This window comes from Mustela nigripes, chromosome 15, assembly GCF_022355385.1.
Source record: "Mustela nigripes isolate SB6536 chromosome 15, MUSNIG.SB6536, whole genome shotgun sequence".
NCBI classification, from domain to species: Eukaryota; Metazoa; Chordata; class Mammalia; order Carnivora; family Mustelidae; genus Mustela; species Mustela nigripes.
In genome coordinates this window covers 85048295-85068586 of record NC_081571.1, presented here as the reverse complement: position 1 = coordinate 85068586, position 20292 = coordinate 85048295, and the positions used below count along the sequence as shown (strand labels likewise).

The following is a 20292-nucleotide window of genomic DNA, read 5'->3' as shown; positions in this document are numbered from 1 at the left end:
CACAGCAATGCCATGGGACAGAGTATATGTCCAAAAGCCAAATGTCTTTAACAATAAATGAGTAAGTCTCAGGTTGTTTTTATTTTATTTATTTACTTATTTTTTAAGATTTAATTTACTTATTTGAGAGAGAGAAACAGGGATAGGAAGAGAAAACACAAGCAGGGTGGAGGCAGGGAGAGAAACAGCCTCTCCACCGACCAGGGAGCCTGACACGGAGGTTGACGGCAGGACCCAAAGTTCATGACCTGAGCCATCAGGTGCCCCAAATTCTCAGTTTTTTGATAAGCATTTCATATTTAGTTAGGAATAATCAACAAAGTACTCAGGTAATTAAAGCTACATTTTGAAAAGCAATATTTTATTATGTAAAATTCAATGTAGGAAAAGTACTATAACTGGAATTCAAATCCATAGCAACTAAAATTATTTCATATGTGGTCCAAAGCATAGTACCAAAATACATTAATGTTTAAAAATTTCATAAACATTAAAAAATACTGTGAACACATAATTGCAGAAAGCTCCATTAAGTCCTTTCAAAAATAAAACGGCCTCAGACTGCAAAAAGGAAAACCCCAGATGCTGTACCTAAGTTATTCCTGTCCCCAAATAATGCCCTTATGTTACCTCAGCAGCCCTTACGTAACAGCGGTTATACACCACGGGCTGCACACCCATCAGGAGACTGTGAAAAAAGTCAGTGGCCAAACTGTTGAAGGGGCAATACTTCAAGCTGTGGTTCACATGGTGGCAACGCTCCTGTCCTAGGGGCTACAGCACGCAGACGCCAGAGAATGCTCCCGGCACGGGGCACAGGTGTCTGGATCACCAGCTTACAATGGCATGAGCGCGGCTCCCTCCCCTTTTTTAAACTACAGTGATGCGCACACACACAAGATCCAGATCCCAACAGATCACTTACAACTGTGTAGAACTCAAAGAACAGGTCATTCCCACAACATGTTTCAAGTGCTTCAGAGTTCACACTGGTACAATACTAATTTTCTTCCCTGTTTTAATCATACTTTCTACTTTTCAAAACAGATTATCTGTTCTGTTTTGGCTAAACAGTATATACTAGTTTAAACTAAAAACGGTAAGATCTATGACAACTCAACTTTCAATTTTTTAACAGATTGCTTCTTTCTTAAGAATGGTTTCTAGATGTTTCTATACCACATTTATATTTCTAGTTTCTGATTTCTTTATAAGGAGTAAGTATACCTTGCGAGTTTTACTCGAGGCTAATTGATACACTTCTGGATGCCCTTTCTAACCCATAAAACGCTGAATGGGAGCTTCCGAGCAAGCGTGCGCGCTGACTCACCCTGCCTCTTCACTCTTCTGGGAACCAGCCCACGCCGAATCTTCAGCCTCGCCCCTGCTCCCATCATGGCCCTCCATGGAGACTCCCCCACCAGTTTCTCGTGCTCGGATGCGAGCTCCTGGCTGGTACAGCTGCAAGGCTGGCCGGTCCTGCCAGGACAAAGGCGGGGGGGCAGTTACCCTTCCAAAGGCTGAATATAGGAGGGAGCAAAATGCCTCTACTTCCAGGATCTGATGATCCTAATTAGCTAAAGCAAATCATCTTGCAGCTAAAAATCTGCCTTTTTCACATCACTATCTCAGACACCAGGCATTTTGAAGTGAAAAAAAAAAAAAAAAAAGCCATGAAAAGGAAGACAGTAAATATTTAAAATAACCTGAAAGAAGGTAAAGTTAGTATCTGGGAAAATGTCACGCTCAAACCCAGAACATCCCCAGAGCCAGTGGAGTCCTGGTGTTCCCCTCCCGGGTGGAGAGGTGAAGGTGTGCACACACGTCTCAGCCCCTCCAACTCATCAGGCAGGGTAAACACTCAGCCTGAGACAAAGCAAGGCATGGCCAGAGGTGGCTTTTTAGGGCCATGAACCGAATTAATAACATCTATAAAGAGCACTTTCCATGTGGCTTATTCCGGAACTGTCTCCACCTGACTGAACTCTGAGGTAGAGGAACACAACAATGCTTGAATGAAGTGTGTAAAAGGGACGTCTGTGTGGCTCAGTCACTGAGCGTCTGCCTTCAGCTCGGGTCATGATCCAGGGTCCCGGGATCGAGTCCCATGTTGGGCTCCGTGCTCCCTACACCCCCTGCTTGTGTTCCCTCTCCTGCTGTGTCTCTGTCAAATAAATCAATAAAATCTTTGAAAGAGAATAAAGTGCGTAAAATACTACTAAACTGTTTCAGGACACCAGGAGGGTGAGGCCAGCGAAGGACCAAGGGACAGTGAAGGTCAAGGACCAGGAGCACCAGCGGGAAGCCAGCCAGCTCTGTCCTGTAGGAGAGGGGGACCAACCAACCCCTGGCTCAGGGGAGCCTCCTGCACCTGCACCCCTTCCCTTGGCCACCTGGGGGCCCAGACACATCCCACAAGATGTCGCTCACCAACTCACCTCTACCCACCCGCAGGCCCCCCAGTCACCACCAGGGCATTTACCGGCATGCCCTTTGCCCTTAGTGGAAGCCTGGCCGGTGAAGAGAGTGGGAGAGGTCTGGGCGGGGGCAGCGGGTCTGAATCCCTGTGCACACAGGGGTACAGGGGTCCCATGCTATCTCCTGCCTGTGGCCAACACACACAGTCCTGCTTTTCACCAGGACAACACTGGTTGCACAGACGGAGACCAGCCAGGCCTCATGCAAAAGGTGCCATTATGCACAAGGCACCTTATTACCTCCAGAGCCTCACAGTTAATTGAGAGGAGGCCCAGCACCTAAAGATATGCAAGTACAGACCACTCACTGCCGCATCAGAAGGCAGCTGAGCCACAGTGTTCAAAAACAACTTCTACCCAAAAGACCCACGGCTAGACCTGCTGTTCCTGCACTTCAGGTAACTACAGAAACCTCTGAGTGATACAGATGTGGTTAGTCAAGGCTGCAGACGGCTCCCCTCAGGGTGCCAGGGGGCTCAGTTGTTGGGCATCTGCCTTCAGCTCAGGTCATGATCCCAGGGAACTGGGATCGAGCCCTGCGTCAGGCTCCCTGCTCTGCAGGAGGCCTGCCTCTCCCTCTCCCACTCCCCCTGCACATCCCCCCTGTGTTTCCTCTCTCACTGTCTTTATCAAATATACTTTTTAAAAAACCACATTACTGGGCGCCTGGGTGGCTCAGTGGGTTGAGCCGCTGCCTTCGGCTCAGGTCATGATCTCAGGGTCCTGGGATCGAGTCCCGCATCGGGCTCTCTGCTCGGCGGGGAGCCTGCTTCCCTCCCTCTCTCTCTCTGCCTGCCTCTCCATCTACTTGTGATTTCTCTCTGTCAAATAAATAAATAAAATCTTTAAAAAAAAAAAAAAGATTTAAAAAAAAAAAAAAAAAAAAATTACTGACACCAGCAACACCTTGGGTGGATCTGAAGGGAATTCTGCTGAGTGAGAAAGCCAATTTCAGGTCACACATTGTGTGCTTCCACTTCTAAAGCACCACTGAAATGACAAAATCATGCAGACAGAGGACAGCGTGCTTGTTGCGGTCAGGGATGGGGTGGCAGGAGGGTGTGGACACCAGCCCGGAGAGCCTCGGAGCCCTCGATCATCATGCGATTGGGTGGTGGGGGACTGGTCGCATCATGGGGCCTGGCCCTAAAGGGAGGGGACTCCATTAGTAGTGCTTCTCTGCAACAATGTGATCTGAATAAAAATTAACCTCAAACTCTTGAGGGGAAAGAAAGCCATTTGGTGGACTAAGTGGACAATTCCAACCCTTCACCACCTACACGTATCTGACGCATATTTATGAGCCACTGACGGTCTCCTGATAACCAGTTTGTTACTAGTAGCGTAAGAGAAAGCTCCAGAGTGTCATGAAATGCAAGCCCCTGGGCAATGCACTCCCTGAGAGTGCAGAACCCAGTAGGGGCAGACTTTCCACTGTCTAAGAGTGTGTGATCCGAAATCTCAAGACTCCTAATGTAGATTTCTCTGTTTCGGCTAAACAGAGGAACTTCTGTTTGGCAAAGCAGGTGTAAGCCTACAGATGTGCAGTTTATACTTTTAAGGCTGATGAATGAACGAACAAAAGAACCTTGTTTCCCAGGCGCTCTGCTTTGGGTGCTGGGCCGCCTTCACTCCTGTGCTCTCTCCCGGGCCACTCTGCTGCCTCCACAGGGACGCCACTGTCCTGGTTCCCCTTCTTCCCTGTGTCTGGGGGGACTCCTTTCCCCCATTTTGGCTCTTCTTCGTTTCTCCTTGAAAACTTGTCTAACTCACAGGGAGCTCTGTGCTTTCTGCTGTCGTCCACGTGGCATCTTTGTGTTTCAGGCTCTTTTTCTCGAAATCTTCTCTCCATCTCCCTTTGCTCTTTATCACTGTCATTCTGTGACCTGTGATTCAATACAAATTCTCAGTAACCTTCGTTAGGTATACTGCTTGTCGAGTACCTATCTTCCCATCCAGACTACAAGTTACCAAAGAGGCAGGGAATACCGAAGTCTGCTTGTCAGCGCATCACAGGCATGCGCGTAATGGGCACAGCACAGGCATTCAAGAAAAAATTGTTGAAAGATGAATCAATAATAGTAACCACAGTATCTACTGTTAACCCTAAACGACATACCTAACAGGCATATGTACTTAGTTTTCTAATTCTCAGTAAACCCCCAAAGTAAATATAACTCCCCCCTTTACAGATAAAGTCCAGGAGACCAAACGGCTCAAGTGACTTTCCTAGTGGCCCAAGTCCACGTCCATCAAGACACAGAGCTGATACTGATGGCTTGGTTTCTGCTTCAGGTGTAACTCAAATTAACTGAAATTTACTCCTTTTTATACATATAAAATTACACTGGTAAATGCACAAAATATAAATAAGTGGCTGCTTAGCTCCTTTGGTTCTTAAAGTCTTTCCCTTCACAACCCACAGGTAAAAATCCTCACATGCTATCTGTGGCTTCCCCTCAAAACAAAAGCAGCAGGATTGGTGGGGAGAAACAGATCCATAAGCAAATGTAAATTCATGCCAGAAACATGACAAAAGGCACTGCTACAGTATCATACGCAATGATACAAACACCTCCAGCAGAAACCACAGTGCTAACAGATCACAGATTTCATGATCATGTATGAATTAATTTTACAAACAAACCAATAAACCAGAACCCCCAAAAAGAAGGAAACTTTTTTCTTTTTTTTAATCACAAGTCTGTGTGGAAGAAAGACAGTAAGATTCAGAATCCCGGCACCTGGACAAGAGAGTGCGAAGGAGATCCTCAAGACCTAAAGGGTGGTAACGGGAACCCAAAGGAAGAGGCCGGGGCAGGCACAGCTAAGGAACCAGGAGAAGGCTGTGTCCCTGCTTCGAAGACTTGAAGCTGCAGATAAAAGGAACTAAGCTCCTAGTATGATCACGGAGAAATAAAGGTGTGGAGGAGCGTATCGTGGTAAAACCCCTGAATTCCATAAGCAGTATGAAATACAAGCACTTGTGCCAAGACAGGACAGTCTGTGATCCTTCACGTGGTCAAAGCAACAGAAGCGTGGGCTTACGTTTCCCTGGGCTCCTCCACCAAGCTCCCAAAGGGCGTGGGCTTCAGGACAGCACAGGGCTCCCATTTTCCATCTCCGATATCCACTTCCTCTGCTCTTTCTTTTGGCTTTTCAGTTGGTTCCTCCCCCTTTTCTGGTTTCTTAAGAAGCTAAGAAATTATAATGTCAGGAGAATGTCACTTTTGGAGTATTTTATAAATGAGGATGTTTAATAATAATTAAAAATAGAAAACAACATTGAGTGCAAATGTCTGGATAGCAAAAAAATGTAAGCTAAAGGTGCAGCAACCAGGTTTTTGGTTAAATACTGAGGGGAACATTCAGTCAATGAAATACTATAGTTATGAAGAACAATTTAGGACAGCTAATGTGATGAGAAGATGCTCTTATTAACAAATGAATGTCCTGGTCTCTATGTTTATACACACAGAGAAACATCCAATGCTGGCAACACTGTGTTAATAGTGATGATTTTTAGGTGGTGGTGGAACTGCAATGATCTTTCCTTTTGTCACCAAGTTCTAGTTTTTTCTAAAGTGAACAAGTGCTGCTTTTGTAATATGTAAAAATATATTGTCTAAAATGTTGCTTCTATACCGATGACTTTTAGAATAACCTTTTTGAAAACACGTCTTATTCTTACTTTAATCAGCCTGAGCAGGTTGTTGTCTTTGAATCTGGGCCTTCTTTACTCTTTGAAATTCAAGTGCCACAGGTAAGTCAGTTTATAAAACAAAAGTAGAAGGCATACTTCTGAACATTTTTTTCTAACTTATAAAAATGAGCATATTTTAAATTGTACTATAACAAAATTACACACAGATAAATTTCAACTATATGAGTTCATTTAAGGGCGCCTGGGTGGCTCAGTGGGTTAAGCCGCTGCCTTCGGCTCAGGTCATGATCTCAGGGTCCTGGGATCGACCCCGCATCGGGCTCTCTGCTCAGCAGGGAGCCTGCTTCCTTCTCTCTCTCTCTCTCTGCCTGCCTCTCTGCCTACTTGTGATCTCTGTCTGTCAAATAAATAAAATCTTAAAAAAAAAAAAAGAATGAAACAGAAAAGGGAAGACCAAATATGGAAATTTGTTTCTCATCACAGATGTGCACTATGCTAATGTACATGCTCTTCTTCTGCCTGTGGGGTCTGTGAATTTAAACATCTCCTTTCAGATATCTATTGATATTTATGTTTTAAGGTTTTATTTATTTATCCAATAGGGCACACACATGGAGAGGGAGTGGCAGGCAGAAGGAGACGCAGACTCCCCGCTGAGCAGGGAGCCCCTACTTGCAGCTAGATCCCAGGGCCCTGGGATCATGACCGCAGCCAAAGGCAGACACTAAACCGAATGACCCACTCAGGCACCCCTATTGACATATATATATTTTTAAAGATTTTATTTATTTATTTGACAGAGAGAAACACAGTGAGAGAGGGAACACAGAAGAGGGAGTGGGAGAGGGAGAAGCAGGCTCCCCACAGAACAGGGAGCCCGATGTGGGGCTCAATCCCAAGACCCTGGGATCATGACTTGAGCTGAAGACAGACGCTTAACAACTGAGCTACCCAGGTGCTCCGACATACTTTTTAATTAAAAAGGTAACATATGCTGGTAATAAAAGTAAACCACAGGGAAGTGTAATAGTTTGTTTCCACCCATCCATCCAACAAATAATTTTGTGCACCTGTGAATCGTTTTTACCTCCAACACCTCTGAAACCAAATGTGTGGTGTCCTTTCCAACACCATTTCTCCAGCCCTCCAACACAGACTTGGGCGTCCTATAATTCTATTCAGTTTGACACTAGCTAGCTGGAATTAATGTCGGGTTACACAAACCTGTCCCCACTTCAGACATCTGAAGGTACCCATGGCCTCAGCCACCTGTCATCTCACTGGCATATGGAAGACACTCCAGAGATGGCAAGGATTTTAAGAGCTATGTGCCAGGAACGGGGGAAAAAGACTATGTCGGGTACTAGGAATATAGTTGTGAATAAGAGACAAGTGCCCACCATGAAGGAACTCACAGGACGTTCTAGCTGAGTCAGTGGTCGCCATGGGGGGAGGGGAGTATGCAGTAACAAAATAGAAAAAAAGTGAACCAGATATTCTTAGGTGTCATGCTACAAACATCTACCAAAAAGAAAAAAAGGACAGAGAGATGTAGGGTGAGGAGTGATGGCTTCTCAAGGGGTTCAGGGAGGTCTCTCTATGGAGACAGGATGAGGAAACACTTTTAAGAACACTTAAGTGTTGGGGCGCCTGGGGGGCTCAGTGGGTTAAGCCTCTGCCTTCAGCTCAGGTCATGATCTCAGGGTCTTGGGATCGAGCCCCGCATCGGACTCTCTGCTCAGCAGGGAGTCTGCTTCCTCCTCTCTCTCTCTCTGCCTGCCCCTCTGCCTACTTGTGATCGCTCTCTCTACCAAATAAATAAAATATTAAAAAAAAAAAAAAAAGAACACTTAAGTGTTGGGAGAAAGCTCCCGGTGGAAGGAAGCAAGCAGAAGCCTAGCGTGAAATCAGACTGGCAAAGGGAGGAGGAGACAGGGAGGGAGGGGAAAGTGGGGGAAGGAGGTAAGAGGGAGGGGGCGGAGCCAGGCACCGGAGGAGGTGGAAGCAGATGCCCTGTTTTCTGTGCGTCCACCCAGCCCACATCTGTTTTTCATAAGTTTTGTGAAAAAGATCACACAAGGGGCGCCTGGGTGGCTCAGTGGGTTAAGCCGCTGCCTTCGGCTCAGGTCATGGTCTCAGGGTCCTGGGATCGAGTCCCGCGTCGGGCTCTCTGCTCAGCGGGGAGCCTGCTTCCTCCTCTCTCTCTGCCTGCCTGTGCCTACTTGTGATCTCTCTCTCTGTCAAATAAATAAATAAAATCTTAAAAAAAAAAATCACACAACTTTGTTAATAATGTAATCTATTTCCTATACGATGTGTATATTCAGGAATTTTTTTTGTAACTTTGGTAAACTAACTTCCTACTTCAACTTAAGCTCATTACTTAGTTTTAGAGTCCTCAGAGGAAAATAAAAACAGCTGGGTTGCTTATATAATAGTTTTCTTTATTGTTAAAAATAGCCATGAAGCTCTCTCTCTGCAGCTGTCATTTTTATGATATTAACACAAACTCTTTCAGCATTTCTTCACGGATTTTATTTTTCAGGTTAAAAAAATTTTAATTCTCAAAATGATTTGTATATCAGACATCCCTCCAGCTAGTGAGCCCCATGTGACCAGGAGAAACTGATTTAGAAGCAAAGGCCTAGAAAAAAGCTTGAAGAAATGGCATGTTGTTCCTCACAGATAATGAAACTGTTTCCCATCAAGCACATCAGAAACTAATCTATGATGGATAAAGATGTAAAACAAATATATATACACGTATGTATGTATGTACACATGTATACAAGTATACATGTTTATATACACGTATACATTATATGAATATATGCACACATTTATATAATCATATATATTCATATATACATTCAATATACATGTATACATGTTTATATACACATGTATGTTATATATACATGTATATATACATTAATATATGTATATTTATATATTCATATATATCCATACATACATTCAATATATGTATACATGAATACATGTTTATATATACATATATATATGCATGAAAATATCTATCTCCAATGGAATACTATGCAGCCATCAAAAAGAATGAGATTTTTGCCATCTACAACAATGTGGATGGAACTGGAGGGTATTATGCTGAATGAAATAAGTGAATCAGAGAAAGACAATGATCATATGATTACATAGTATCACTCATATGAGGAATTTAAGAAATAAAACAAGATCACGGGGAAGAGAGGAAAAAATAAAACAAGATGAAATCCGAGAGGCAGACAAACCATAAGAGAATATCATAGGAAACACACTGAGGGCCGCTGGAGGGGAGGGGTGGGGAGGGCTAACGGGGGATGGGCAGTGAGGAGGGCACCGGATGCACCGAGCACTGGGTGTAATTTAAGACGAATGAATCCCCGACCTCGACCTCTGAAACACAATACACTATATGTTAACTGAGTAAAATATACATACATAAAAAAGAAACTAAACTGTGGCCCAGTTATGCCGACTCTGGCCTCTTCCCCATCCTCTCCCTTTCTACTCTATCTTCCCTCAAGTCCTGATCTGTTATTTTCTTTCTAAGATACAATTGTAATAAACCCCTAAAAGTACTTCAAAGCCTTCTTGAAATGAAGGAAAATACGTATTAGGTTGAAATCTAGGTTTGTTAAGGTCACCTGAGCAGATACTAACAAGGAGGGGGGACTCACACTGGAGCACCCTATTTTATATGGGGAAGAACTACTTCTGTGCACTAAACCACCCTTCTAAATGAACACATTAGTCAAAGGAGAAATTGGGCAAGAGAAACCACAGCTGGTACTGTAAAAAAAAAAAAAAAAGGTAAAACCCAATCCCAAGAGTGAACCTTCACGTAGAAAGGCCAGTATACACTGAGCCAGCAGTTTCCAAATGTGTGCATTTTAGGCAGGGAGTCTTTTCTCTAAAAGAAAATGTAAGCAGAAGCCCAATCTGTGACAAGTAAGTGTGGGGTTCCTTTGGATGAAGTGCTGCCATCACACCCAAGAGGCCGGGCCTCCTCCCCAACAGTATGTCCAAGGAACCCCCAGGGCTCAGGGAATACAGTTGAGAACCACTGCTGTACTGCAGAGAAATGGAACCATAATAGCAAACGGAGGCTAACTGAAAATGTCCATACAAGTTGGAAGAGCTAAATACCTGAAAAGCACAACTGTAGCAGAACTAGCTTTGGAAAAAAGAAACGAGCGGTTTCCTCAAAATTACCTTAATCCTTACTTCTCTCTCAGCAGCTCTCCTCTGTCTGTCTGCCTCTTTCCTCCTACACCTCTCCTCTTCTCGCTTCTTTCTCTTTTCCTCTTCCCGTAAACGCTTCTTCTCCAGCTCCCTTCTCCTTCGCTCTTCTCGCTTCTCTTCCCGAATCCTCTAGAGATGTGGAAAAGCGTGTGTATCGATTATCTCTGGGGACACGGCAGGGACAGGAAGGGTCCTCATCAGGTGAAGGGTGGACCTACCTGCTTCTCTAATTTTCTATTTCTAATATATTCCAAAAGAGGTGTGGTTCTTCTAGCTAAAACACAAAAATTATAATATAGTATTGAACTTTAAAATAAGATTTCTTTTCTTCATCTTAAATACTTGTTTCCAATTTAATCTTTAGTCAGCCTGGCTATTTCGGAAGAGCATGCGACTCTTGATCTCGAGGTGGTAAATTCAAGCCCCATGTTGGGTGCAGAGACTACTTAAAAATATAATCTTATAAACCAATAAATAAAATTTAGATGAGCATACATTGTATTGGGGGGAGTTCCTACTTCATCACTATAAAGTCAAGTCATTTGGAGGGACTGACAACTCTACAAATAGTAGGCAACGAATTCCTGATTCTCAAGGGAGTCTCCATATTACTTACAAAGATGCTATAAAAGCAAAAAAGAAGAATGAGTACCACACATTAGACTTCCCAAACACTATGAGCATCTTCCCATTTTTGCGGATATTTTAAAACATTACATAACCTGGTTATAGATTCACTTTGATTCAACACATATTCTGGAAATTTCTTCCTTTTCTGCTTTCCAGACAATGATGTTAAACAATGTAGATTCTTGTCATCTCTTGTATACACTCCACAAACCAAAATAACCAGATGTAAAAGTTTAGACAGTGACCCCACAGGGTACTTCATCTAAGCAACACTAACCACCCAGGAATAATCTCTCTGTAAACTCAAACTCAATGCTCAGCTTTCATGCCCCGGATGTTTCTGATCTGCCCTGGAATTTGGTGCCCAAATACCAAATATGGTGGGCCTCAAGGCAGTCTCTTGGGGAGAGTGGTTTTGAGAAACATGTATTCTCCATGGCAGTGGCTCACAATGCAGGTGGGAAGGTGGAAGATGGTGTAGGTCTCTTCCACAGCTCTTTCAAGACCTTAGATTAAATGAGGGAAAGAAGAATCCCTGGATGCACTTGAAGACTGGCCATGGCATTTCTCGAATTCTGAGGATCAGGAATTAATCAGGAATTCTATAAAAGAGCCCTGGGCAGGGATTCTTAACTCGGAATTAAGGACTCCTAAACACCTTGATATAATGTGTCATATGGCTTCTGCCAGGAAAGCTCTGCCCCAGATTTAGGGCTGTGTAAATGTCCACATTTCATCACAGGTGCAGAGGCCAAGAAGAGCCCATTACCTCCCTGGACGTCTCCTATGCTAATCAAGAACTCTGGTTCAGGATGAGCACAGCTTATGCCCTCTGGAACAGGCAGTTGCCTCAAATTAGGGAGGACTCTTGCTCTGCACCATGGGAGTTTGGGACTTGTCGGCAAAGAGCAGGAACAAGACCTCGCCGGGTGACTGGAGGAGCTGACAAGACACCACCATCTACTCCCTTCGCCAATGAACTACCTGCCTTGTTACCCCAAAGGATGAATAGGAAAAGGGTAAATGAGACCCTGTATTAGAAAGTGCTTTACAAACCATAAAAATGTATCATTTGTTAAAGAGAAGGTGCCTGGCCATGTAATACAATGCTAATTTAACTAACAACCTAACTGTTACCACTTACAGACAGCTGCTGCATCCTGGGCACTGTCACGATGACCTAGGAGGACACGGGGATGCTAAGTCTCAGGGCAGGAAGCTGAGCCCAGGTCTGTCTGCTCTACAGACCCTGCTATGCCACTGCATTAACCTGCAGCTTCAGAGGGAACTAATATTTCCATTTATTAAATTAATAAAAGGAAATTATGGAATTTCAATTATGGAAGTTAGTATTTCCAACCCTCATTGCTCTGACTAGATCACTTACTGGATTCTAAGGCCAAAATTTAAGAAAAGGGCAATTTGCCTTGAATTGCCGGATTAAGATCCAAACTTTGATGGGCAAACAGGATCACAGAAACAAAGCTCCACAGCCTCATTCTGGGCTACTAATTGTGAATAACACTTACTTATCCCATAAAACACTACAATGCACCTACTGTGCACCAGGCACTGGGAAAGGGGCTGGGGAAGGGAGAGGATATCCCTCCAGTGTGGGGGGTGTCTGGCCACCAAGGACTATCTCAAAACTGCCCAGAACTGGAAGACCCTGGTCCTTTTCTGTGGTTATCCTGTACAAGAGAATTTACAGCAAGGTGCAGGGTGGCGGGGTGGGGGGGGGGGGGGGGACTATAAATAATTTCTAAGCTGCTTTTTTTTTTTTTTGCTCTTCTTAAATTTAACATGTTCTACAGTGATCTCTTGACTCACTTCCAGTAGTGTTTCCTCCCTCCCCAGTCTGCCCTGCCAGTAATGGTGCCTCCACCCACTGATCCGTTCAAGTCAAGCTCCTGGAGGCCTGAATTCTTTCTGTTTCCTTTCTTCCCACACCTAATCTGCCAGAGCATATGCAGGCTCTGCCAGCTAGTGTAAGAAGCCCTCCCTGGACGGGAGCAAAGTCTCCCCACACTCCCCAAAGCCTGGTGTTTCCTCAGGCATGGAGTGTCTGGAGTGATGCCTGGAGTGACACGGGAAAACTAATCAGGCTCCCTTAGCAGTCTCAGCTATCTCCCAAACTCCAAATCTCTTCCCCACCTGCCCCCGACCCTGTTCCTGTTCCTACAGGCCCGCAGCTCAGCTTCCAGCTGTCTCTAGCCCCTTCTCCTTCCATGTCTTAGCAGGGCTTCTCTCAGAGGGCTCTCCCTCCCAGGACTGTTTCATCACACTGTGGCACTGATCACACGGACATGCCCTGGCTTAAAGCCTGATTACTGCTGCAGGTGTTTACTTCAGTTTTCCCCATGAGCAGGGCAGACACCTGACAGCACAGGCCTCATGTGTCCCATTCATGCTCACTCTGCACACCTAGGCTGAGTCAGTATCCACTCAACATGTGCTGACCAAAAATAGTCACATGCATGCTAAGCAGATTTTTATAAATATTAACTTTAGCGATTAAAAGATCCTTTGCACTACACACGCAGTAAACCAGCTGCTACAAAATATAAAACTCCATTCTCCACTCCTCACCTGAGAGCATCATAACTGTGAACAAATAAATGGAACTAAAACCTCTGGTGCTCTCCCTTAGTGGACTGGACAGATGCTCAGAAATATTTTTCCAGGTTGCCATAATTTTTTACAACCGGAAAACACTCTACATCCATGCTAAGCCTGTCACAAGTGTGAATTTTTAAATAATCCTGAAAAGGAAGTAAATATATAGCTCAGTCAAGTAAAGAGAAGAAATGAGCAAACAGACCAATAAGTTCTCTAGTCTTTGCCTCTATGTCTCCCAGGAGAGTTTCAGGATTGGCATTAGGTTTCTCTTCCTCCACACAGTAAGTTTCCAAAAACTTCTTATATTCTGGATCTGTAAATTAAAAAAGAAAAAAAGAAAAGAAACATGTTCCTTCCCACATATGGGAGAGGAATTCTATTTGATAGGTGTATTTACTCTGGCGGTTTCATAATGCAGCCTTTGTAAAGGGACTCACCGTCTTCAATGCTTCCAGTTTTGGCATCTTTTTTCTTTATTTTCTTTTTGGCTATCTTCTGGAATGGGGCAAACTCTACCACCGCAGGATATTCTAGGCCTTTAACAGAAAACAAATTGCAAAAACCACTCTAAAATTCCGCTATATTCATTTTGGAAAATAATGATTTAGCTTTCTTTCTTTTTTGTGGGGAGATGGGGAGGCAGAGGGAGAGAGAATTTTAAGCAGGCTCCATACCCAGCAGAGCCCAACATGGGGCTCAATCCCATGACCCTGAGACCAGAGCCAAAACCAAGAGTCAGATGCTTACCTGACCGAGTCACCCAGGTGCCCCGTGATCTAGCTTTTTTAAAGACTGACCATAACAACATTACATTTAAACTATTATTTTCAAGTACCTGCAAACTTAGCATATCAAACTCCAAATATGAACAAAGGACGAGTACTTACTTATTAAAGAAAATGATTTCTCATGTTGCAGTAGTAGTTGAATGCATTCAAAATTCATCAAGCTGCATACCTTAAAATGTCAATAAACCCTCTCTCCATTCCTGAAGAGTTTATCATAGCATTCCTTTAACTAGGTTCCTTAGTCACATTTTTTTTTTTCAATTTTAAAAGGTTAATTCAAATCATCAATCTGTTATAGGAGTTCAAGGGAATTATTACGCTTAGAAGAGATACTTGGCTAAAAGAGGGGCCTCAGAGGGGACACCCAATACTCAGACAAGGTTTGCTTCAAACAGAAAAGTTCAGAACAAAAGCCAAGAGAAACTGATTTGGTTATTACGTGTGGGTGCATGGGAGTGGGGTTCAGGAACATAACGAGAAACATTCACTATTTACTTAACTGATGGAACACTTCCATGTCGGTACTGAATCCTTTATCCTTGTCAGGAATGGTCAGGTGACGATGATATTGCAACTCTTTTTTATCTGGACAATAATTTTGTGTTAACCTTAACTATTCAGAAGAAAGTCAAGGACCAGCAGGAGAGCAGGGCTTTGGACAGACAGGAACAATGCCTGATCCCCTGCTGCACCCACACGACTAGTACATAGATATTTACTAAGTAGGAGTTGACACACTTCCTGACTTCAAAACTTCTTACAAAGCTATGATAATCAAAACAGTATGGTACAGGCATAAAAGAAGAAACAGACTGATGGATTAGAACAGAGAGCCCAGAAATAAACCCTCACATACATGATCAAATGGTTTTCCATGAGGGTGCCAAGACTATTCAATAGGGAAAGGACAGTCTTCTTTAACAAATACTGCTGGAGGGCACCTGGGTGGCTCAGTCAGTTAAGTGTCTGCCTTCTGCTCAGGTCATGGTCCCAGAGTCTAGGGATCAAACCTTGTGTCAGGCTCCCTGCTCGCTGTGGAGTCTGCTTCTCCCTCTGCCCTTCATATTGCTCATGTTATCTCTCTCTCTCTCGATTATGTGCATGCTCTCTCTAGTAAATAGAATCGTTAAAAAAAAAAAAAATACTGCTCAAGAAACTGGATATCCACATGCAAAAGAATGAAGCTGGACTCTTACCAGATACCACAGACAAAAGCTGACTCAAAATGGGTCAAACACCTAAACATGAGACCTAAAACTATAAAACCCTTGGAAGAAAACATGGAGGAAAAGCTTGACATTGAATTTGGCAAAGATTTCTTAGATGTAACATCAAAAGTGCAGGCAACTAAAGTAAAAACAGAAAAACTGGACCACATCACATTAAAACCATCTGTCACAGAATACAATCAACAGAATATAAAGGCTACCTATGGAGTGGGGAAAAAAAATCATGCATCTGATGAGGGGTTACGATCTATAATATATACCAAAAAAAACCCAAAAAACAAAAAACAAAAAAAATCTACAACTTAACAAGAAACAACTCAATTTAAACATGGGCTTTCCTCCAAAGACATACAGACGACCAAAAAGCACACAAAGATACTCAAAACCACTAAGCATTAAGAAAACACAAGTCAAAATCCCAGTGACATGCTATCTCATACTTATTATGAGGTCTGCTATTGAAGAAACAGCAAACAGCAGTAGTGGGAGGAGAAACTGGAGGCCTCATGCCCAGACGGTGAGGGTACAAAATGAAGTAGCCTCTAAGGAAAACAGTATGGCAGTTCCTCAAAACATTAAAAACATACTTACTATATGGTCTAACAATTCCACTATGGTTATGCCCAAAAAACCTAAAAGCAGAGTCTCAAAGAGATACTTGTACACCATGTTCACAGCAGCACTATTCCTAACAGCAAAGAGCTGGAAGCAACCAACGTGTCCACTGACAGAAACAACATGTGGCATATACCCACAGTAAAGTATTATTCAGCCTTAAAAAGGAAATTCTGAGACATGCTACAGTATGGGTGAACATAGAAGACACCATGTGATATGAACTAAGCCAGTCACAAGAAGAGAAATGCTATTTGATTCCACTTATATGAGGTATGTAGACTAGGAAATTCATTTAAAAAAAAGAAAGAAAGAAAGAAAGAAGAATGCCAAGGGCTAGGGGTCGGGGAGAGGTGGGGAATTATTTAAAAAGAGTCCAGAGTTTTAGTTTTGTAAGATGAAGAGAGTTCTGGAGATGGGCTGCACAACAGTGTGAATGTACTTAACACGACTGAACTGTGAGGAATGCCTGGGTGGCTCCGTCAGCTGAGCACATAGAGCATCTGACTCTTGGTTTGGGCTCAGGTCATGATCTCAGGATCGTGGGATTGAGGCACTGGCCTCTGCACTCGGGCGCAGAGTCTGCTTGTCTCTCTCCCTCGCTTCTGCTTCTCCCTTCGCACGTGTGTGCTCTCTCTCAAATAAATGAAATCTTAAAAAAAAAAAAAAAAACTAAGATGATAAATTTATGTTATCTTTACCATAACTTTTTGAAAAATAAAGGAAAAAGGCACTTGAATAAAGAAGGATTCAACACAAACATTGACTAGTTCAAGATTAGATCTGCTTCTCCTTACAGGAAAGACTACCCTTGGCCTCAGCCTAGTCACTCTTCAAGGGTATTTTGTTGGCTCTCAGTGAGGAAGAAAACACTTATCACCAGTGGGGCTGGGTGCAGTGGGAGGAGTTTGGTTGGTGAGGCAGATACAGAGAATACGCTCTTACAGGTGTAGAGGCTTGGTCACAACGGACAACAACAGGTGACAGTCTGACGGGAAGGAAGACAAAGGCAAGATCCAAAAACCACAGAGAACCAGAACCATTTAGAGTAGAGGGAAATGTCCCTGTCTCAGCAGGCAATGCTGTTCAACGGAGTCAGAAACTTAAGTTTGTTATTACAGTCCCCTACATGTCCAGTAATGGTATAATTATGAGAAGTACTCTGTTTAACATTCTTATTTTTAAAATTTTTTTCAAGATGTAAGTTTACTTATTTTACGGGTGCTGGACTGCTCAGTCGGTTAAGCCTCTGCCTTCACCACAGGTCGGTCCTGGGATCGAGCCCTGCATGGGGCTCTCTGCTCAGTGGGGAGCCTGCTTCTCGCTCTCCCTCTGCCTACTAATTCCCTTGCTCGTGCTCTTTCTCTATCAAATACATAAAATCTTAAATGAAAAGATAATTTACTTATTTTAGTGTGGGAGGTGGGGCAGAGAGAGAGAATCTTAAGAAGCCTCCTCATTAAATGCAGAAGCTGATGACTTAAGAATCACATGCTTAACTCACTGAGCCACCAGGTGCCCCAAAATGACTCTGTTTCAAAAGACAGGAATGTAACTGAATAATAAACTTTAGAAAATTTCTGTTGCACAAGAGTAAAGTGACTTGGTTTTGGAACATAAGAAAGTGAAGTTCACGTACCCAGAAGACTCACTTATATGAAAATCTTAATATATATATATATGGCTTGTCTCTGATACAAGGAACGGATGGGAGTCCTTTGGTTTATGTATCTTGAGTTTCAACGTAAGCACACAACCACAGCAATACAATGGACATTATGCGCTTATTTTACACCGGTTTCTGAGAACTTATTATAACTCACAAACATTTCCAGCAAAACTTAATTCACGGACTCGGAGATCATAGTAAAGAGTTTAGAAAGCCAAAGATCCAACCTTTACTGTCGATGAAGATATAGCCATCGAAACGATCTCTAAAAAGAAGGATGTCATCAGGATCTCTAAAATTTATGTATGCTCTTGAGTAAAGATGAGGATAAAGACTGAAATGAGAGAGAACAGTGAGAACAGTTAGTCAACGCGTAAGACTTCTCGATGTTGCTCCGTCTCTTTGACAGACGCAACAAACTGAGACCGGTGCCCCAGAACACCTCTCAGCCAAGCAGGATCCGCGTCATCTTCAGCAACAAAACAAAACAGAACGAAGCAAACCCCACACAAAAACCCGCACAAAAATATAAGGAAAACATTACCCGAGATCTTTTCAGTGACTTGGGAAAGACGCTTAAGGTCAGTATCTTGCCTACCAAGCAGCAGCTGAAAGCCAAAGGCAAGGTCATTCCAAGGTCACCCCTCAGCACACATGCGGACCGGGGACCACCGCGCCGGGTCACTCCTAGGAGTCCCCGCCGACGCCGCGCACCCGAGCGGCGCTCGAGCGGGACCTGCACGGCGGCGCACGAAGCGCGCGGCGCACGAACGAAGCCTCCCCGACCTCACACCCCGCCTCCTTCGTCGGCAGGAACTTCCAGCCCATTCCACGGAGGGGAACACGGAGGCTCAGACAAGCACGTGCCGAGGGCGCAGCCAGGTAAACGCTGGGGCCGGGGCCGCGCCCCGCGTCACTGCGGGGCCACCGCCTGCTCTTCGGCCGCACGTTTTCCCAAGCTTCGGTCCCCGCACGTCCCCCCGTGGCTCCTTCGCAGCAGACCCGCCTTCCCCGCCCGTGCCGCGTCTCCCCGACGGCCCCTGCGCGACGTCCAGCCCGAGGTCGGCTGCTCCGCGCGGGAGAGAAGCGGCGGGCGGCGCGTCCTCGGCGCCCCCTCCTCCCCGGCGTGACGGGCAGCCCGAGAAGCCGGAGGTGCGGGGCGGCGGCGGCGGCGGCGGCGGGTCCGAGCCGGGACGCGGGCGCCCGCCCCGCAGCCGCACGCTCTGCCGCGCGAACCGAGCGAGCGAGCCCAGGTCCGGCCGGCGCGGGCGGGCAGACGCGGGCACGGCTTCCGCGCCCCGCAGCCGCCCCGCAGCCGCCCCGCAGCCGCCCCGCGTCTCCCTCCAGCGCGTCTCCCTCCAGCGCGTCTCACCTCAGGTCGGCCGTGAAGAACTCGAAGTAGTCGTGCGCGGGCAGCGGCTGCAGCTGCGCCTCCAGCTGCTCCTTGGTGAGGCCGGGAGGCAGCCGCCGGATCACCACCTGAGGAGACGACGCACGCGGGGCTCGGCGGCCGGGGAGGCCCACAGGTCCGCGCGCCGCCGCGGCCACGGCCGGCCGGCAGGGCTGCGCCTCACAGAGCCCCTGTCTCCGGAGCCGCGACGACGGTGCGCGGGACCGGGCCGGACCACCGCGCGGACCCGCCGGCCCCGGGCGCCGCTCCTCCTCCGCACGCCAGGAAAGGCCGCGTCGGGCCGGGCGGGAGAAGGCCCGCGTCGGTCCGCTGTCCGCGGTGCTGAAGCCGCAGGCACAGCCTCGCCCCCTCGGCTACCCCGAGTCCTCCGCGCCTTCGCGCAGGACCGTCCCTCTTCTCGCGAGGTTTGCGCGCTCACCCGCCTCCGGAACACACCACCCTTAGCTCCGCCTCCCGCCGGCAGAGGATCCCGCCTCCCCTTGGCCCCGCCCCACCCCGCTCAAGATCACCTCTTCTCGCGAGGTTTGCACGCACCTCTCCGTTTTTGCTTCGACCCACCCTGTTGAAGACCCTCCTCCTATCGCGAGGCTTGCCTGCCCCGCCCCTTGCCCCCCCACCTTGCTCAGAACTGTCTTCTTCTCCTCGCGAGGCTTGCTTGTACCGCCCCCACAGCCGAAGGACGAGGCTGGTGGCACCTCTGGTTCCCGCCGCGGCGACTCCCGGCGGAACTGGACTTCCACAGCAGACACCTTTTCCCTCCCGCTCGGGCCCCGCGCGGCAACGGCCGCCCCGGAGCCTCCCACCCCCTCCTTCTCTGAGCGCATCTTGCACCCGCTGCGGAGTCAACGCTGCCTCCCACCCGGAGCCGAAACGTCGCGAGAACTGGGCCACCGCCCCTCCCCCCGGCCCATGATGCTCCACGTCCACCCT

General features: G+C 45.9%; 1 protein-coding gene across 7 annotated transcripts; it reads right to left on the bottom strand.

Annotated features, from left to right (window-relative positions):
• Positions 1-344: 344 nt before the first annotated feature.
• Positions 345-20263, bottom strand: UPF3A (UPF3A regulator of nonsense mediated mRNA decay). 7 transcript variants are annotated; one of them, XM_059377757.1, is made up of 10 exons: positions 19980-20255; positions 19324-19430; positions 18179-18285; positions 14088-14186; positions 13853-13963; positions 10620-10675; positions 10384-10530; positions 5526-5674; positions 4066-4363; positions 345-1479 (listed from the first exon to the last, which is right to left on the bottom strand). In XM_059377757.1, exons 1-10 carry the CDS (start codon positions 20184-20186, stop codon positions 1327-1329), a joined length of 1434 nt encoding a protein of 477 aa, XP_059233740.1. In that variant the 5' UTR covers positions 20187-20255; the 3' UTR covers positions 345-1326. The 7 variants fall into 7 exon arrangements, 6 of the variants coding, with proteins under 6 accessions (XP_059233740.1, XP_059233739.1, XP_059233741.1 ...); XM_059377756.1 differs by having other exon boundaries at positions 10372-10530; positions 19980-20249; XM_059377758.1 differs by having other exon boundaries at positions 1390-1479; positions 4251-4363; positions 10372-10530; positions 19980-20253.
• Between the last annotated feature and the right edge of the window lie 29 nt (positions 20264-20292).